The sequence below is a fragment of the Zosterops lateralis genome (genome assembly GCF_965231275.1).
Source record: "Zosterops lateralis genome assembly, chromosome: 1".
NCBI classification, from domain to species: Eukaryota; Metazoa; Chordata; class Aves; order Passeriformes; family Zosteropidae; genus Zosterops; species Zosterops lateralis.
Genome location: NC_139762.1, coordinates 5,289,958 through 5,309,403, shown reverse-complemented (window position 1 = coordinate 5,309,403; position 19,446 = coordinate 5,289,958). Strand labels below are relative to the sequence as shown.

Here is a 19,446-nt window from a genome sequence, read left to right as displayed (position 1 = left end):
TTGCCTTTCCCTTAGGGAAGTGGTCTTTATTTCTGAGCCTCATGTAGCCAATGTGTTCATGGGCAGCTTCACAGCTGCTACAAAAACTGTACCCAGCATGGAGCAGCATTTATATCATGCTCCCAAAGACACCATTCCCTTTCATCAGGAAGCCTGTCTGGTTTGTTACAGGAGGTGAATGCTTTGGAATGTGAGATTCAGCTGTTGAAGACTCTCCGTCACGACAGGATTGTGCAGTACTACGGGTGCCTGCGGGATCCTGAGGAGAAGAAACTGTCCATCTTTGTGGAATACATGCCAGGGGTAAGTGTGGTTCCTGCTAGAGATTGTCCTGAGTTGCAGAAAACAGATTTAGAGTTTCCTGGACTTTGGTGAAATTTGGATCTGTCTATCTGAGCTGCTTTATAGCTGACGAACCAAACCAAAGCAGTGGATGCATCCCTAAGGCTTGGGAGAGCTTAGGATGTGAGTCAGATGTCGTGGTGAAGCTCCTCAACAGGCACTGGGTGAAATGAAAAGCCTTGCAAGCAGGTTTTAGGTCTCAATCCTGAAGCAGGGTGTGTTCAGAGTCTGGAATCTGAGCTTGGTGAATGTGGGACATGATCCAGATCTTGCTCCAAACACTGTGGCCTGAGCCCATCCTTAAGTATTTACTGCAAATCCCTGCAGGACAAGCTAATAGTACAACTGTCCACCCACAGCTGTCACCAATTATTTGTGGCTTTCAACACATGTGTATTAAAAACAGTGGTATTCACTTGGAGTCCTCTGTTGAAGACAGAGCTTTTTGTGGGCAGCATTATCCTCTTGTGCAGGAGTGGCTTCAGTTTGTGGCTTTGCTGATATAGGATGAAATGGCCATGGGGAAAAATATCAGGATGCTTTGAGGGAGTTTAAGCAGGGACTGGAGAATGTACATGGGTGAGTTGAGCATCTCTTTGTGCTTGGGAGCTTGTGAATTACATCAGCCATTAGACTGACAGTGTAAAACTGCATAATGCTATTTACATTGCTGGAGGATGTGTTCTCCTAAGTCCCTTCTGTCCAGCTGGATTCATTCCCCAGAGTGTGGGAGAATAAACCCTTGTTTATACAGAGATTTGTAAGGTCAGAAGGGACAATTAAGTCATTTGGTTGCAAATAATTTTGGTGAGTAAATGTGCTAGAGGCTCTGAATGCATCTTGCATGTGAGTAATTAGGTGGACTTCCATGCCTCTGAGTCCCTTCCAAGCCCTATCCTCCCTCTATCCCTGTGGGCATCTTGCCTTCAGGCTCTACCACAAGGCAGAGCAGTAAATCCTGGGAATCCCAGCAGTCCCCTTGCTGGAATTCCACAGCGTGCTGATGTTTGTTAGCAGCCAGGAAACCAGCATTTGATGCTGGGGCAGTGTCCAGCAGGGCTGGAAATTCACTGTTTGTTTTTTTAAATGATAAAGCTGCGCTCTGACCAAATACAGATTGACTTTGCTGTTGCAACAACAGCTTGTCTGACAAAAGCAGCTGGGGGCTCTGGCTTCCAAGGCCAGTGGAAGTGAGGGAGTTCCCAAACCTTGCAGGACAGCAGCTCTGCAAAGCTGGGTCTGGCCAAGCTTCCAGTTCAAGACAGTCAGCTTGGCAAAAATCTTCACAGGACCAAGTTTGGGTGCACCCTTAGGTTGCCATTCTTATCACAGCCCTCAGTTAACAGCTGACTCTGTAGTTTCTGCCCATAAGCTGTTTTTTAAATTATGCTTGGAAAACAAAATGGACCACAGGCCTCAAAGAACCAGTTTCCCCTTCTTGTTTAATATCCTCTCATCAGATTGAGGGAGGGCAGGGTAAGAAATCTATTTTGATTGTGGTGAGGGAACATACCCTGCATACAGGTTATATTGAGGGGTCAGTTAGAGCATCTTGGGTGCTTCAGCAGTGCTGAGAAAGGAAAAGAAGAGGACCATCCACAGGGTCACCACCAGCTTCTTTTGAGGCTTCAAAAGGAGCCAAAACAGTAGCTGGGCAGAGCAGCAGCAGAGATGGGTGGATGTGGAAAAGCTAACACAGTTTGACAGGCTGGCTTGGAACAGAGCAGCCGCTGTTCCCAGGACAGGACTGGCAGTCTTGGAGCAACCCCAGAGCTGCAGGACAGGCAGGAACAGGATGAGTTTCCCTTCCCACTTCCCAGCTAACCTGAATACTTGAGGTAGAGCTGAGTGTGAACCCCAAATCTGCCTCTGGTTCATCTCTGCTAAAACCCAGCTCTGGTACAGTGAGACACATCCATTTCCAAGTGGCCCAGAAATACAGCTAAAACCAAGGGGATCAACCTGTTGCAGATGATAAATGGCTTCACCCCTGCTTCCTTTCGTCCTTGATCAATACCATAAAACCAGTTTGAGCCTGCATGCCTGGGTCAGAAATTCAGGGACTTGCAAATCATCTACCCTGGGTGGTTTTGTTGGAGCAGTCCCTTGTGTGGCTGGCTGCCCCTCGTGGCTGTAGGTGTTCCTTGCTGTGCAGAGTTTTGGGAGGAGGCTTTCAAAGACTGGCTCGTTATCTTGACCCTAAAGAACTGACTCTCTACAACTCCCTGAAAGGAGATTTCAGACAGGTGGGAGTTGGTCTTTTGTTGCAGGCAGCAGGTGATGGGAAAAGAGGACATGGCCTCAAGTTGCACCAGCAGAGATTTGGATTGGGTATTAGGAATAATTTCTTCACTGAAAGGGTTGTCAAGCATCAGAATAGGCTGCCCAGGGAAGTGGTGGAATCACCATCGTTGGAAGTGCTCAAAAACCCACATGGTTTACTGGTGGACCCGGTAATGTTGGGTTAATGATTGGAATGGATGTTCTCAGAGGCTTTTTCCAACCTTAAAGATTCTATGAATCTAATTAATTGAGTTGATCCTCCCATTTGAGATGGAATTCCTCATCAGTTTGGTCCTTCTCATGAGCTGTCAGTGGCACCCCTCCAGCCACTAGAGGGGGAAGAAGGTCTGTGGTGTTGGCAGGAGGAAGCTCTGACAGGCACCAAACCACACCTTCACCTCCCCGGGGATCTGGGACACCAGGACAAGTCTTTGCTCTGTTCAGCACTTAGTGGATTTATACTGTTTCTGCAATTAAGGTTTGGGGTTTTTTTTTTAGCTGGAAGATAGAGTGGCCAGGAAGGTTTAAGAAGTTGCTGTGACATGATGGTTTCTCTGGTCCTTACAGTGGGTGTGTGCTGTTTCTTTGTGACAGGGCTCAATAAAGGACCAGCTAAAAGCTTACGGTGCTCTGACCGAGAATGTCACACGGAAATACACCAGGCAGATCCTGCAGGGAGTCTTCTACCTACACAGCAATATGATTGTCCACAGGGATATTAAAGGTGAGTGGGTGATAGAGACGCTTCTTGATTGCTTGGGTTTGTTCAGCCCAGCCTCCTCTTGCCCCAGTACAAATCCTTGTGCACAGCATAGTGCTGGGATCTGCTATTTGAAGTCTTTTTGCCCCTGCCCTTCACCAGATTGAACCATGAAAATCTTGAGCAAGCAGCTGAACCCAAAATCTTGTGCTGTTTTCTCTCTCAAGAGGTTAAGTAGCCTTGCACGTCTGAAAATCTGTTGTAACAGCCAAGATCTGAGAGGCTCTGGCCTTTGGAGAGATCTCATGCTCCTTTCTGCTGTCTGTGGGTGGGCAGGAGAATCTGTTGGCCCCCATGCACTGCTCAGTTTTAGGAAGCCTGCTGAATTGAGGGGATCCTGGTGGGAGTCATCCCTCTTGGAGAGAGCTGCCTTAGGAGAGAAGGATTTGAAATAATGCGGAGTCCAGCCCCACCGCAGCCCTTTGGGCTCCCTCCTGCCTGGCTCTTTGCCTGTGCCCTTCCTGCTCTCCTCACTGTAGCCACTTCAAGTTGCTGCATCATTTTTCAGGGTCTTGTCTTTGCTTCTCACCCCAGGTGCCAATATTCTGAGAGATTCCGCTGGAAATGTGAAACTTGGAGATTTTGGGGCCAGCAAACGCATCCAGACCATCTGCATGTCTGGGACTGGGATTAAATCTGTCACAGGAACACCGTACTGGATGAGCCCAGAGGTTATCAGTGGAGAGGGCTATGGAAGGAAAGCTGATGTGTGGTAAGGAATGCAGTAAAAAACCCCCACCACTGCTACTTAAAATCAAGCAATCCTTTTGGGAAGCTGTAATGGAAGCAGCACGTCTAGAGAGTAGTTGGAAGCGGGGCAAAGGATGGAAAATAGGAGATACATGTTAGGATCAACTGTGCAGATATCCAGAAAAAAGGTGTTGTAGCTAAATTCCCAAAACAGGAGCACTCAGAATCACAGCTTGCTTTTGGAAGCTCTTGTCTTGTGTGAGTCTCATGTCCAGTTCATCCCCATAAATGCTTTTTAATTCTGGAAAGCAGCTTGAAAACAAAGCTCACTAAAAAAGACCTGCTGAGTTTTGGTGGGCATGATTTTGGCTTTCCTAAGCCCATCTCACAGGCTCAGGGGATCTTCAGTGCTCTTCCCAGATCTGCTGCTGGATGTTTGTGTGTGGCTCAGGTACAAAGACAACCAAAATCATCGGCTGCTTGTGAATGTTTTTTATCTGGGGAGGATGACAGATGGAGCCTGGAGGAGTTGGGATGACACTACTAATCTTTCCAGTATATGAGGAGGAAGCAATGTCTTCCCAGTGTGCTTTCTGTTGGGTGCCCAAGCAAAGAGGATCAACAAAAAAATAATCCTTCCATAAAATCCTTCCAAAAAAACAATCCTAACTGGGTGGGAAAACCTAGAGAGTCCTTAGCAGGTGTCTGTGTACCCTGCATCACCTGCACTGGCTGATGGGAGGCAAATGTTTAGTTTTTTAGGATCAATAGCATAGGTTTAGGATATGTTTAGTCTTTTAGGATCATTTATGAATAGAGGTGGCAGAGTATCTCTGCTGAGGGAGCTGAGATACTGAGCTGAGCAAGCTGAGGGAAACCTCTCAGGCTCTTTGCTGCTCATCCCACAAGTTCCTTCTCAGGTTCACCTCAGAGATGAAGTTGTAGGCAAACGTTTCATTCTGGCTCAGCTTCCCTGGGAACTACAGCTATTGCTGAAACTGTGCAAACTGAAGCTGTGCATGGGTTTCCCTTCAGGGGATGCTTCAGTGAGCTTTTGTGAGACTTAGTATCTGCCAGTTTTATGAGACTTAGTATCTGCCAGTTAACTTAGTATCTCCCTGAGCTTTTATGAAACACAGTATACCTGCCAGTTAAAGTGGGCAGAAAAGCCTTGAGGGGAGGCTTGTGCATTCACTCCTGCTGTGGGAGTGGAAAGTCGAGTGCCCAGGACCTGTGTGACCAGGGAGCTTCAGGGCACCAGACATTCCAGGGGTATGTGCCCGTCTCCTGCAGGTTTTCTCTTTAGGCAGATGCAGTTCCAGAGCTGGTTAGATTTGAGCCGCAGGGCCCCTTCCCCAGTCCCTGACCCTGTGTTGGCGTTTTGCAGGAGCGTGGCGTGCACCGTGGTGGAGATGTTAACGGAGAAACCGCCCTGGGCAGAGTTCGAGGCTATGGCAGCGATTTTTAAAATCGCCACGCAGCCGACCAACCCCCAGCTCCCCGACGGCGTCTCCAGCTGCTGCCGCAACTTCCTCAAGCAGATCTTCGTGGAGGAGAAGCGGAGGCCGACGGCCGAGGACCTGCTGAGACACCCTTTCGTCAACTGCGGGCTCTGAGCGCTGGCAGCGGGGATGGGAAGCGCCAGCGGGAGGCTCGGACCTCGCCCGGGGCTGTCCTGACAGTCCCTTTCTCGCTCTCGGGCTCGCCGCTGCCCCGGCCCCGCCGCGTTCGTTGGATTTTCAAGCCGCGCTCGGGACTGTCGGCGCCGGGAATTCAGAGCGAGGGATTTCCCGGCCCGTGCGGGTGCTGGACCACGTAACCTCGCTGCCCTCAGCGGTACCGGGGTCGTCCCCCTTCTCTAAGGAACTGCTTTCTCTCGGGGGAAGTGTGGCAAGCGGGAAATGCCCCCCCGGCACGGCGGCGGTGCTGGCGGCACCCCCAGGACCCGTGCGGGGGAATCGGATGCTCAGTGCCATCACCACCTTTCGCAGAGGAACAGACAGGGCCTTCAGCCAAGCCGGAGGAGATGATCCTCAGACCACAGAGTCGGGGGGGACCTGGGCGTCCCCGTTCTCAAGGGGACCAGCCCCGCTGGAGCAGCCGGCGGCTCCGGCGGGGCGGCGTTTCTCACTGTCCTGTGCCTTACGCGGTTACAATCAAGGAGTGATGCTCGGCTCGGATCTGGTGTGAGGATGCAGCAGCCGTGTTGACTTTGCCTTGTGTGTGTGTGCGTGTGTGAGTCTGGGAACAAGGGGGTCTTCTCGGGGTGCAGGAGGTCTCTGCCGGGTACGCCCGCGGACGGATGCCCGGGACCCCTGCCACGGGTTGAGGGGTGGTTAAATGGTGATGTGGTGTTTAAATGCTGATGGTGGGGGTGGGCTGGGCTCAGCAGCAGCCAGGTTGTGCTGGGAGCCATCAGGATTCAGGGGGGAGCTGAAGGGAATCTCAGCAAGGACGGCTCTGCTCATAGCCACAGTTCTGCTGAGCCATGTCCGTGCTGCTGCTCTGGGGCTGGAGGGATGCCGTCGTGTTCTGGAAGTGGAGCTGCAGGGAGAGCCCAGTGGATCTCTGTAAAACCCAACAGAGTGCCTAAAATTAGGCACTGGAGAGGACTGGTGCCTGTGAATGTGGGTGCATCCTCCTCTGGGCACCTTCTCTTCTGTGCCTTGAGGACCATTCCCAGGGCCAGGGAAGGGGGGCATCACTTCCATGGTGGTACCCAAGGGAGCAGCTGCAGGACAGTGGAGCCTCAGACTGGGAAGGTGGAGCTGCAGCAGTCAAGGACAGCTGGAAGCAGATTCCTTCCCACAGTAGGTTTGAAGTTACATGAGAAAATGGGCCAGTCAAAAGCAGAGCTGGGCTACAGACTCTGACCAGCACTACCCTGCTGGAAAACCTGGATAGGAAGGACACAGAGTCCCCGGAAACTATTTAATTAATCAATCAATCAGATCTAGGGGGATTTGGGATAAATTATTTTCACCATCCCACCTCCTCCTTCCCTGCTGCATTAGCTGTTTCCACCAACTCAGCAAGGGGTTCAAAAAGGAGTTACCAGGAGGTTCCATCCTCAGGCCAGTGTATCAGGCACAGGTTTATTTTAATGCTGGTTTTCAGTGAAAATGAGAAGTGTTGCTTAGACTTGAGGAAAGTGACAAATTGGTTGTTTGTGTGAACACATCCTTGAATTCTTCCATGTGGAAGAGATCAAGACTTTGCACCGCTGGTTATGGTGGTGAGAGCATGTCTGTATCCTCAGCTCTGAATAGAGAAGCAAGATTTAGGAGGTTGCCCAGTGTAGCTGTGGATGTTCCATTTCTGGAAGTGTTCAGGATCAGGGTTGGATATGGCTTGGAACAAACGGGTCTAGTGAAAAATTGTCCCTGCCCCATGGCAAGGGGTTGGAATGCAATGGGCTCTAAGGTCCCTTTCAACTCAAACCATTTAAAGATTTTATGATTTTAAGAACTATTTTGGTTTTTAAAAAATAAACACTGTATTAGGGCAAATTAAAAGAAATACCTGAAAGAATTCCCTGTAAATTTGTCTGAAAGCTACCAAGGCCATTTATTGCCAGGCCAGGTTCCAGGGAAGTTGAGAAGCAATGCTGGGGGTTGTGTCAGTCAGCCATGGTGGTGGTGGACAGCTCCCCATGGGGAAGGGGAAAAGTCTCCTTTTGCTGAGGGGAATGAAGAATTTTATTCTGTGAATAGGACCAAATCCATCAGTCTGGTCAGTAATATGGCATGGATGGAAACAAGCACAAGGAAAAATAAATCAGTGTTGTCTGGGAATGGGTTTGGCAGAAGAGGGTAACAAAGTGTGTGTTCACCAAAGCTAAAAAAAAAAAAAAAATCAAAACCATTTTTAAGCTGTTCTCTCTTCTTTCATTAAACCTGTTTGATTTGGGTTTTCTCAGCACTTCAGTGGTGGGTGGGTGTTTTCCTTCTTTCCAAAGATTTGAGAGCCAAATGGGGGGCTCCTGGCTGCCTCAAAATGCTCCCAGGGCCCTCAAACCACCCAAATCCTCCCGTGGATGTGTGTGGTGAGTGTGAGTGTGTGTGTGCATGTGAATGTGAGACACTCCTCAGGTGCCTTTGCCTTTCTGGTTTGTAAAACCCTTGCAGTGTTCTGATGTACAGAATGGAACTAGGAAAAGCAAATGGAATTATTCTGCCATGTAAAGTCATTTTCTGTTTGTTTGGTTTGTTTTGATTTTATTTGGCCTGTAGCGGGCCCTGCGGCTTTCCCTGCGCACTGCTGCATGTCCATGGAGAAATTAAATTCCTTTTGGGGGGTGGACTGGAGCAGGACATTTGCACAGGCTGCCCAGGAGAGTGGTGGAATCACCATTCCTGGAAGTGTGGAAACCACTTGGGGATGTGGTTTGGTGGTGAACATGGCTGGATTCAATGATCTTGGAGGTCTTTTCTAACCTTAATATGAATCCATGGGCCTGCATTTCTATTGCCTGTCCCCAGCTCACCAGTACAGCCCCTTCCCAACAGGGCAGTTCCCAGCATGGGTGGGGGGCACAGGGAGCACTTGGTGTGGCCATCCCAGGGTGACAAAGATTTGATGGTTCCTGGGTTTTTCTGGAACAGATGAATCTGTGCAGCTCTCTGAGCCAATGGTTCTGCGTGTCCCCCTTTGTCCTGACATTCCGCCTTGGACTCCCAATGCACAGGTTTTTGTGCTTCTAAACTTAATTTTCATTTATTTTCGTTTATTTATTTTTTATTTTAAAACTTTGAGTATTTTTCTGTATTTCTATTTCATCGCCATTTTTCCACTCCTCCTATTTCCCCATTTTCTCTCCTCTTCCTCCTCTTCCTCCTCTTCCTCCTCTTCCTCTGTATTTTTCTTTTTCCTTTCTTCCTCCTTTTTCTCCTGCTTTTTTTCCTTATTTTTGTTTTTTACCTTTTCTTTCCTGTTTTTCTTGTTTTCCTTTTTTACCCCTTTTTCCCCTCCTTTTTTTTCCCTTTTCCCCCTCTATTTTATTTTATTTTATTTTATTTTATTTTATTTTATTTTATTTTATTTTATTTTATTTTATTTTATTTTATTTTATTTTATTTTATTTTATTTTATTTTTTATGTTATTTTATGTTATTTTATGTTATTTTATGTTGTTATATTTAATTTTATTTCTTATTTTAATTTTATTAATGTTATAATTTTAATTTTTAATTTTTATTTTTAAATATTAATTTTATATTATTTTTATTTTAATTTTATATTATTTTTATTTTATTTTATTTTTATTTTATTTTAATCTTGGTTTATTCGGGGATGGAACGCGGTTCAGGCCAGGGGCGGGGTTATGCAAATGAGAGGGGCGGGAAATGCAAATAGCTTGCGCTCTGCCCCGCAACGGTATGCAAATGAGGGGGCGGGGTCACGCAGACGAGCCAGCCCTTCCCGGGAGAAGATGGCGGCAGCAGCGCGGCGGGCTCAGCTGGTGCTGGGGCACTTGGCCGGGGCCTCACCGGGCCCGGGGGCCGCCCCCAGGGCCGTGCCCTGCGCCGGGGGCCCCCCGCGGGCCAACAGCCCCGACGACGTGGTGGTGGTGCACGGCCGCAGGACCGCCATCGCCCGCGCCCGCCGCGGCGGCTTCAAGGTACGGCCCGGGGGATCCTGCCCGCCTGCCCCGCACAGGTGCTTGGCATCCCCGCTGGGAAAGGAGTTCCCCCTTCTGAGCCTTCCCCCCTTGCACCCCTGGGTGCTGGAGCCCTGCTTGTCCCCCTGACACTGACCCGGAGCTGCTCTGCTCTGGAAGAGTCTAAATCTTGACGTTTTATGGGTTTAATGCTGGGGGTGGCATCCCCCAAAGGAGTCGGGCATTGTGTGCCCAGGGGTCCCCAGCTCTCCTGGCAGCCCGGGGACCAGTCACAGCCCGCCGTCACCTGCCCTGTCACCTGCCCTGTCACACGGAGCAGCCCCGGCATGTCCCTCACCTGCACAGCTTGGCACAGACCTGCCACTCTTCTGCAACCTGCTTCTCCCTGGATGGCATCCACAGTCCTGGGAAAGAACACGGTGCCAGGATGACTCCAAAGGATGCTCGTTCCTTGTCATCCTTCCAAACAGATTTCCTCATGCTGGTGGTGCTTCCCACCAGCTGAGGGGTCACCCCGGTTGCTTTCACAAAATGAATGGAGGAGCTCCAGTTGCTGGGTCTTGTCACATAAATCTCTGTAGTTGTGTGGTTTTGAAGGCCCTGCAGAGCATGTTCCTATAAATCCAAGGAAGGTGAGAAAGCAGCATGTGTGTGTTACAGTGCCTGAAAGGAAACCTGGGATAAAAACATGCAGATAATTCTGTTGTGGTAGGAAAACAACAACCACTGTGAGCTGAGAAGTGGAATAAAGCTGCCTTAGCACCACTGGCCAGCCCTCTGATGTGGTCTGAGGCTGAACCGGTGACAGGGCACATACTGGTGTTCACTGGTGGTGCTGATCCCCTGTGCTTTTAGGACACGACACCTGATGAGCTGCTGGCTGCCGTGATGACAGCTGTCCTTCAGGATGTCAACCTCCGTCCTGAGGTGCTGGGAGACATCTGTGTGGGTGAGTGACAGCCTCTGCCTGGTGAAACTCCTGGTCTGCACAGCTGTGTGTAACAGGCTCCTCCTGTCCTGTGGGAGACTCACAAGTCTCATGGGGCCAGAAGGCGTTAGTGTGTAGGATTAGGTTTTTATGCCTGTCCTGTTGGTGCTGGGCAATACTGAGCTGTGGTGATGGGAACAGCTCTTCAATGCCTGTGAAGGGAATGCAGCCAATTGACTGGAATTGTGTCTTTGCACTCAGGGAATGTGCTGCAGCCTGGAGCTGGTGCCTTGATTGCAAGAGTTGCACAGTTTCTAAGGTAAGCTCCCAGCCAGACTGAGGTTCTTCCTTTCCTCCTTGGGCCATGGAGTAGCACAGGGTCAGAGATTGCAGTGAGGTTCATGAACTCCCAGGAATTACCGCAAATCACCTTTTGCCTAGAAACTGGACTTTGATCGAACACTCGGAGAACGCTGATGGCAAAGAGACAGGGAGGCAGGTGAAGCTGTTTAATCTGTTTGTGCTGCCTGTGTTGGGCCTCTGAAAGGGACATGATGTTTTGTTGGCTCCCAGCCTGCACTCTCTGTGGGGCTGCACCTCTCTCTGCTGTGTCTGGTCCCAGAACCGTGGATGGGCTCAGATCTTTCTGTCATTGCCCAGTGCTGGTGAATGGCTTTTACTGAGCTGGATCCCAGTTTCCAGATATTTTTGCTGGATCCCAGATTGCAAGTATTTCAGTCAGTTTCTGTTGCCATTGTCAATCACTGCACAACTATTACTTTAGAGCAGTGCAGTCACAGCCTGCCATAGTTGTGAATATTACAGAGATTTTCAGGGTTTCTGGGTCAGAGCTCAGGATCTCCAGGGGAGGGCTTTGCTTATAGAGCACCTTCTGAAGACAGACCCATGGGGAAACAGCACTTGGAGCCACTTGCAAATGAAGTGAGGAAATTATTTTTGAACTTTGCTTTCCCTTGGTGCAGGGCCAAATAGATCAAGAAGTGGATAAAGTGATCTGCCTGGAACTTGAGGGTTAGAGTTTAATTACGTGGATTTATGCACTCTTTGGAGCTTTGGGTTGTTGGTTTTTATCACTGAGTCTTTGCCAACACTGTCTTGTTTTCCAGTGGTATTCCAGAGACAGTGCCGTGCTCCAGTGTGAACAGGCAGTGCTCCTCTGGGCTACAGGCCATTATCAACATAGCTGGTAGGTGTTGTGGGCACTGGCATCAGAGTTGATGCCTGACACACCCCAAGGGCTCATTCCTCCTGTCCTCCAGTCTCTCTGACCAGTAAAACAGTGATAATGTCTTGTGCTGTTAGGAATTTTCTGTGTGGTGTTAGCTAAATACTTTTATATCTTTGAGTGGCCGAGTTTATCCCTAGAGAATTAACTTGGTTTTCTGAGGATGAGTTCCACTATCAGTTCCATATCAGGCGGCTTCCAGAAGGGTCTCTGTAGTTCTCTCTGGCCCCATGTTAGTCCTCAGCCCCATCAGCTCCTTGGCTGGCTCTCACTCTGGCAGGCAGGAGGGTGAGGAAATGTCCATTTGGCTGTGCTGGGTGCTCAGGTGTTTGGAATCTGCAGCTGGGCTGGAAATGCTTTTGCTCCTGATGACAGTAAGAATATTTATGCACTGCTGTTACAGGTGGCATCCGAAATGGATCGTATGACATTGGCTTGGCCTGTGGGTAAGGAAGTATTTTCATAGTGCTTGCTTAGGCTTCCTGAAGGTAACACTCTGTCCCTGTGCAATAGCCTGCCATAATTAGTTTTTTAGCTGCTCTCCACTTAACTAGCCTCTTGAAAGACCAGCAGCTCTCTTGGATAAAGAAATTAATATCCTACATGTGCTAATGAGTGTTCTGCAGACTTAAAGGATCTGCTCTGTGCTGGACACACGGGCTGTTCTGTGCTTCAGTGTTTATTTTTTGGAGGATTATGTAAACGTTAGGTTGGTTTTGGGGAAACACAAGTGACCACATACACATTCACTTCAGAAGGAGTGAAAAGAAACCTGTTCAGTAATCCTGAGGCTAAAATACTGGGTTTCTCTTTTTTTATAGTTTGATGACTCTAATCTTTCATTCATTATTAGTGCACACAGTAATGTCCACCAAGATGTTGTGCTTAAAGGGGCTGATGGCCTTTACACCCCTGGGTGTGCCAGACACTGGGTTTTGTTGTGGGAAGCTGTCTGGCCTCTGCCCTGCAGGGTCCTCCATGGGCACATACAGTCCATAAGTTACAAATAGCTTTTGGGAGCTGGGTTTATCCCAAGTCTTGCTCTTCCACAGAGTAGAGAAACCCTGGATGAAAACACAAAAGACAGCTGGGGTTTCTTTTAATTAAAACCCAGTCCTTTGCCTTCCTTCAGGAGCAGATGCAGCTGAAGTTAATGATGAAGTGTCCCATCTTAGAGATAGTTTAAATTGCTGGTAGCACTTAGTACAAGCTGTCTTATTTTCTGCTTGCCTTTTGTTTCCCAGGAGTAGTTTCTTCATTATTTATTCTTCATGAATTTGTAAGGTGCAGAGTAGAATTCAAACCCTCTTCCCATTGTAGGCTTCATAATCTAGCTTGACCTCACAAAAGCTCACAAGCCTTAAGTGATGGCTTTGCATTTCTGCAGTAAATTTGAATATTTTCAATGTGTTAATTCATTTGTGGGTCAAAGATTGCACCCTGTGGGATCCATGTCTGAAATTCTTTGTGTTGCGAAACACAAGTGGTGCAACTCTCTGAAATCTCTTTGCCATGGTTTGCTCAATACTTCTCTTTGTCTACTGCCAACCTGTTCTTAAGATCTGAGTGGTAATTTTATGTCTGTTGACAATCTCACTGAAAACTCCAGCCCATGAACCTCATTATGTTTAAGGACAAATGTGCCAGAATCATAGCAATTCCTTCCTAGCCGTGGAAACATGAGAAATTAACTGCTGACATCGGTATCCTGTTCTAGTGAAGCAAGAACCAATTGAATCTCACAATCTGTTTTCATTTCATGATAATTCTTAAATTGATGATTAAAGAGCTTCTGCTTCAGCCAGTTCTTAATTAGCAGCTGCATTTTTGTGGGATAATAGGAAAGCATGTTGTCAGGATACTGAGTTTTGATCAGTCTTAATGGAGCAGTTCAAATGTTTGTTGTGTTTAGGGTGGAAACAATGTCCCTCAGAAGTGCAAATAACCCTGGTGATATCAGTTCCAACATGATGGATAACCCCAAAGCTCGAGATTGCCTTATTCCTATGGGGTAAGTGTTTCCCCTTCCCACAGTTTAAGGGTTTATAGATGTTCTGTCTCCTCAGTGACCATAGTCACAAATCAACCTGAATGTGGTGAGTTTGGAGCTGTGTGTGTTGGCATCCTTGGTTGTGGTGGAAGATTAATGATATGAAATGGGGGGAAATCACCAACCCTGTCAAAGATTTTCTTGTCTTAAGATCAATGGCTTGTTGAGCAAGAACAGATTTGAACCTTGTTCTGGTCCTAGATTTGATTCAGGATGAGCCTCTGCCAGGAGTTCTGAGTTGAGAAGGCTTTCAAACTAAAGCCATTGCTTGTCTCTCATGTGATCTTAGTAGAAGCCAACTGCAGCTCCATTAGATGTGTCCTTGGATTAACTCTGTGATTTTTTTCCCCCAGAATAACCTCAGAAAATGTGGCAGAGAAGTTTGGGGTTTCCCGGAAGAAGCAAGATGCCTTTGCCTTGGCTTCCCAACAAAAGTAAATGCTTTTTTTGTTAGTCTTTTTGTTCTTTTTAATCTTTTAGTTAACAAATAAGTACAGCTAGAAAACACAACTTCTACTTCCTGGTGAAGTGCAGCCTTTGTGTTGCCTTCCAGTCTTTAATAGTGAGCAAAGAAGCTTGAGGGGGTCCATCCAAAATTCAGTGCCTGTGCAGGATTGTGTGTGATGAGGGAACTGCAGTCCAGAGCTGTACTGGGATTGTGTGACTGACCTCACACAAGTATCACTGGGCACACAGACCCTGAACAGTGAATGCCCTGCTTGTTTCAGCATCCAAAGGTCCCTGCCCATGGCAGTGAGGGTGGAACTGGATGATCTTTAAGGTGCCTTCCAACCCAAACCATTCTGTGTTTCTGTGATAGAACATGAGGGAACAAGTGCATGGTGAGGTATTTTCATAGTGGCTTTGGCTCAGGATCACTGGAACCTGAACGTGGGAGCAGCAGCAGAAGGAGCTTTTCCCAAGAGGGAATAGTTGAGTGTGGCTGTTCATAGAGAACTGCTGAGCTTGTGAGAAGAGTGGCTTGTCATCACTGCAGGTGTTTGGCAGTTATTTAACCCAAGAGGAAAGTTATCAGAGATAGGACTGGACTCACTCAGAGCCAAAGTCAACTGACCCCTGTATCCAGGGGCTGTACTGGCAGAGCAGTGGCAGGTGATAGGGTAAAGTTTCTGCCATCAAAGAGTTAAACTTGCTTTCAGGGCTCTGTGTAAGCATCAGCCTGGTCCAGTTATTTATCTAACACAGGAAGCCACTGCACAGGGTAGTTAACCTTTAAATTCCGGCCCTGCTGCTCAGGGAACTTGGCATGCCAGCCTTTCTCACTGCCATGGAACTGATAACCAAAAGGGTATGTGAATGTGATCCTAAGGCTCACATGAGGCAAGGGGTGACTTTCTGGCCTTGATCTCAGGATATCTGTGGAGTTCCTGACCTGTCCTACAGCAATTTGCTCCAATTCTCGCTTACCTGGGAGCATTGAGTATTTTTATTTAATTCCAAAGTGATGAAGGGGTAAAACAAGCTTTTAGTCTCCAATTTATATTCTCTGTGAAGGATTTACCTCTGGAAGGTGAATCTAAATAAGCTCTGCTTCGAAGGCTTTTAAAATATCTTGTTGATAGGAAAGGTTAAATCTACGTGGCTTGAGCTAATTTGGGTTTTGTTAATTGTATTCTGCCTGGTCATGACACTTGTTGACTGCTGATAGTTCAGGGTTTATTTATTCTCTTACAGTTGTGATGTGGCTGTACCCCTGAACAAATAAAACTTGATGTTGGGGGCTGGTGGTGGTCAGTCAGGCACAGAGGTGTTGATGGGAACAGAATGGGGATCTTGCTCTGAAATGAGTGATCCTGTGACCCAGATTTGGGGGCAGTGCCCATAATGTTGATGTAGAGGTAAAATGTTTGTCTTCCCATGAATGGAAATAAGAATTTGCCTGTTGTCTTGACCACCATTCAGTAATGATGTACCAAATCCCACCTTAGTTCGTTCTCTGTCTAACTGGTTTCCTTCACTTCAGTTCTCCTGCAGTTCACCTCCAAAATATTTTAACCAAAATATTTTAACCTTTCATCCTTTTTTTTTTTTTTTTATTTTTTTTTTTATTTTTTTTTATTTCCCAGAGCAGCAAAAGCTCAGCAGATGGGACTGTTTCTAACCGAGATTGTCCCAGTGAAGACCACTGTTGCAGATAATGAGGGCAACAAAAAAACAATCATTGTATACCAAGATGAAGGGATCAGGGCCTCCACAACGCTGGAAGGCTTGGCAAAGCTGAAACCTGCCTTCAAAGAGGATGGGAGCACTACAGCAGGTCAGCTCAGCTGTCACCTTTGTGCTGCTCCTCTGGTTTCCCTGCCTTTACTAGAACAAACAGCATGTTAATAGGTCTCTTCCAACAGGGAATGCCAGCCAGGTCAGCGATGGAGCAGCTGCAGTTCTCCTGGCAAAACGCTCCAAGGCAGCACAGCTGGGCCTGCCTGTGCTGGGGGTGCTGAGGTCCTTTGCTGTGGTGGGGGTCCCACCTGATGTGATGGGCATAGGGCCAGCCTATGCCATCCCTGTCGCTGTGGAAAAGGCAGGTGAGAGCCACTTGTCATTCAGGCAGTGCTGGGCACAAGCAAATCAGCCTCCTTGGACTGAGATTTAAGGTTATTTTATTCAAGCATGTGCAGCTGTTTGCCTCAGGAACAGTGAAGTTAAATCTGAAACCTTCAAAGAGGTCCTGCCTCAGATTGTTGCAACGAGAGTGTTTTTTTGTACTGGTGTGTAAATTGTCGTTCACTCACCTTTGAGAAGCTCAGGAGTAAATCCCTGCACAGGCTCAACAAGAGTTGATCTGTGGCAAGTGATTTAATGTTCAGTTAGTGCTGTTTTCCCTTATTCATTATGACCAATATGTAGGGGGTGGTTTGTGTTTGGTTTTTGATTTTTCTTTTTCTCTACAATTTTGTCATCTTAGGTTTTTTACCACACTTATTGGGTTAAACAGCTTTTGTAGTTGATGAGCTGATTTAGCCTGGGCTGGCTACAGTCACATGCCCACCTGTAGCTTGATCTTTCATTCTCCAAACACCCTTCAATCCTTAATCCCTCTGCAGAGAAATCACACTTAATGTGAGGAAACTTGGCAGACTCGGTGACACAATGCCACGAACTGTGACGTTTTGCAGTCTTTAGACACTGCTGTACATAAAACTTGTTCAAGTGTAGCTATCCCACATGGAGCTGAGGTTCCTCTTTTGTAGATGGAGTAGAACTGGAATTCATAGAGGGAGGCTGTCAGGCAATTACCCTCTTTGATATAGTCATGAGGCAAAAATATCTCCTTTTAACTCCTGACTTTTCTGGCCCATAGGTCTGACTCTGAATGACATTGATATATATGAAATTAATGAAGCCTTTGCAAGTCAGGTGAGTGAGTATCATGTTTGTGTTGCTGCATTGCTTGGCAACTGAGTGTATTTCAGCTTGGTCTCCAGGTTAAGATTTTTAACTTGTTCCACATATTGCATCTTCAGCCAAATGTTAATAGCATGTGCAGACTGTTTTCCTTCAAATAAAAATGAGCAGAGCATTGCTTATTCAGCTTAATATTAGAAAATAAAATGTCTACTAAGTAAGAACTGTCTATTGTCCTCTCATACCAACTTGTAACATCTGTTTCACCAGGGCAATGATTTATTGTTGGGTTGTCTGTCTGAATGTGTGTGGGCTCAGTTTGAGATGAAGTGGACAGTTTTAGCTCAGTTCTCTATGCCTTGGATCAGTTCCACTCCTCTCCCCTGAGAACAGTGGTCTAGCTGGAGTCAGGCCTCTGACCTGAAGGAGGAGAGCTGAGAACTAAAGAAGACAAGAGTATCCCCATGAAATCATTCCCTGTGTCTTTCCAGGCCGTGTACTGTGTTGAAAAGCTGGGCATTCCCATGGAGAAGGTGAACCCCCTGGGAGGAGCCATAGCATTGGGACACCCCCTGGGCTGCACTGGTGCTCGGCAAGTTGTCACTTTGCTCAATGAGCTGAAGCGCAGAGGGAAGAGGTGAGTGCTCAGCATCAGTACTGGCCTCTCACTTGCTGGGTGTGCAGCTCCCACAGGCTCAGGGGTAACCACTTTGGGCTAAGCTTTCTCCAGTCCTTGGATGAGGTAACTGTCCCTTTGGGGTTAAGCTTTCTCCATCCCATGGTTGGCTTTGAACCTGAATTCTCTGGGGCTCTCCTAGAGACATAGGAGAGCAATAGACAGCTCAAATTTATTGTGTTCTTTATTTATTTTTTTTCCCCTGGATGATGTAAACCTGAGCTGTCTTTTTCCTTAATTCCACATGTTCTTTATTTCAGAGCATACGGAGTCGTGTCCATGTGCATTGGAACCGGCATGGGCGCCGCGGCCGTTTTTGAGTACCCAGGGAAGTGAGCTCCAGTGCTGACAGAACACCACCACAGCTCACTCTCTGCCTTCCCTAGCAAGTGATTTCCACTGAAATCAAGTGGGTTCTGGGATTTGTTACTAGATCTACAAATTTTAGGCAGAAATTGTGAAGTAGAATTAATGGTGCAGCTCTGCGAAGAAGGTGAGGAAATGCAAAACCGGCACATGGCTTCCTGCCATAAGAAATCAGCTCAGATTCACGTACTGGCCTTAGTGTGGTGATTATGAATTAATATTTTTAATTTAATTGATCTCTTTATTCTGTGAATATTTCCAGAGGGAAATAGTTCATGGGACAGTATTTTTACATGAAAAATTGGCAAAAAGAGTCACTCAAAATGAAGACATCAGTCCATGTGAAAAGACTTTTCCACCATTTCCTTAAAAGGTTTCACCATTTTGTAAGGAGTTTAAAAGAACTTGTTTTGAAGCAAAGACTTGACATCCTTGCCTTTACAACTGTATCTGTCCTAGCCCAGTCAGAAGTTGTCTGTGTCTTAAATGTGTCTGTGTCCAGTGTCCCTACACTGGAGGATGGGGCTGTGGCTTGGTGCTGGTGGAGCTGCTCTGAAGCCTCCAGTGGGGGAAGGTGGAAGGAGTGGAACATAATTTCCACAGGAAATGCCTGAATGGAAATGTTATGTTGAATTGCTAGAAGCCTGGATTTGGATGTGGCCATTCCTTCTTTTACAGTACATGCCTGAGTATCAGTTTGTGTGACTCCAAGGACAATCTTGTGCTTAATCATATTTACTTACCTAATATAAAGCAAATTGCAGCATTACATTTACTGCAAGCACTACATGAGCATCAGTGACAGCTCAGTCCTTCAGTGCTAATACAAACATGTTCCTTCTTGTCTTTTGTCATCCCTTATTTCTTCTCTTGTCTGAACAGGAAGATCACTGAAACTCAGCTTAAAAAAGAAATGTACTCATTGCTGCTTTAAATTTGTAACAAACTGAAGTTCTTTGTCCTGACCTTTGTTTTTTTGCACTTAATAATACAATTGGGTTCTTGCAATACATTTGTTTCCATTTTATGATGATTTTTAGTTGAAGGTCATGATGAGTTAGAGCTCTTTGATATTTTCACAATCCCATGCTGTAGCCTGTCTCACCCAGCAATCACACA

The 19,446-nt window shown here is 47.0% G+C and overlaps 2 protein-coding genes across 5 annotated transcripts in view; both read left to right on the top strand.

The window, feature by feature from the left end:
• LOC310912470 (mitogen-activated protein kinase kinase kinase 3-like) overlaps positions 1 to 8,263 on the top strand; it is a 77,786-nt gene extending 69,523 nt beyond the window's left edge. For all 4 annotated transcript variants that reach the window (XM_083867062.1, XM_083867059.1, XM_083867061.1 and 1 more), the window contains exons 14-17: positions 172 to 303; positions 3,220 to 3,349; positions 3,920 to 4,097; positions 5,463 to 8,263. In XM_083867062.1, coding sequence (XP_083723188.1) covers positions 172 to 303; positions 3,220 to 3,349; positions 3,920 to 4,097; positions 5,463 to 5,691 — 669 coding nt within the window. In that variant the 3' untranslated portion in view covers positions 5,692 to 8,263. The remainder of the gene's footprint in view (positions 1 to 171; positions 304 to 3,219; positions 3,350 to 3,919; positions 4,098 to 5,462) is intronic.
• A 1,228-nt stretch (positions 8,264 to 9,491) lies between these two features.
• ACAA1 (acetyl-CoA acyltransferase 1) lies at positions 9,492 to 19,337 on the top strand. The gene is made up of 12 exons (XM_083861223.1): positions 9,492 to 9,695; positions 10,551 to 10,644; positions 10,885 to 10,942; positions 11,751 to 11,830; positions 12,273 to 12,315; positions 13,782 to 13,880; positions 14,273 to 14,353; positions 16,007 to 16,197; positions 16,286 to 16,465; positions 17,242 to 17,297; positions 17,777 to 17,922; positions 18,222 to 19,337. Exons 1-12 carry the CDS (start codon positions 9,507 to 9,509, stop codon positions 18,295 to 18,297), a joined length of 1,293 nt encoding a protein of 430 aa, XP_083717349.1. The 5' UTR covers positions 9,492 to 9,506; the 3' UTR covers positions 18,298 to 19,337.
• The last annotated feature ends 109 nt before the right edge of the window (positions 19,338 to 19,446 follow it).

Bases quoted from the DNA above. Each gene is read 5' to 3' on its own strand.
- ACAA1 (XM_083861223.1), top strand. From the start codon at position 9,507: ATGGCGGCAGCAGCGCGGCGGGCTCAGCTGGTGCTGGGGCACTTGGCC. The intron at 14,354-16,006 runs GTAAATGCTTTT...TTTATTTCCCAG, and splicing joins GCCTTGGCTTCCCAACAAAA to AGCAGCAAAAGCTCAGCAGA. The intron at 16,466-17,241 runs GTGAGAGCCACT...TCTGGCCCATAG, and splicing joins TGTCGCTGTGGAAAAGGCAG to GTCTGACTCTGAATGACATT.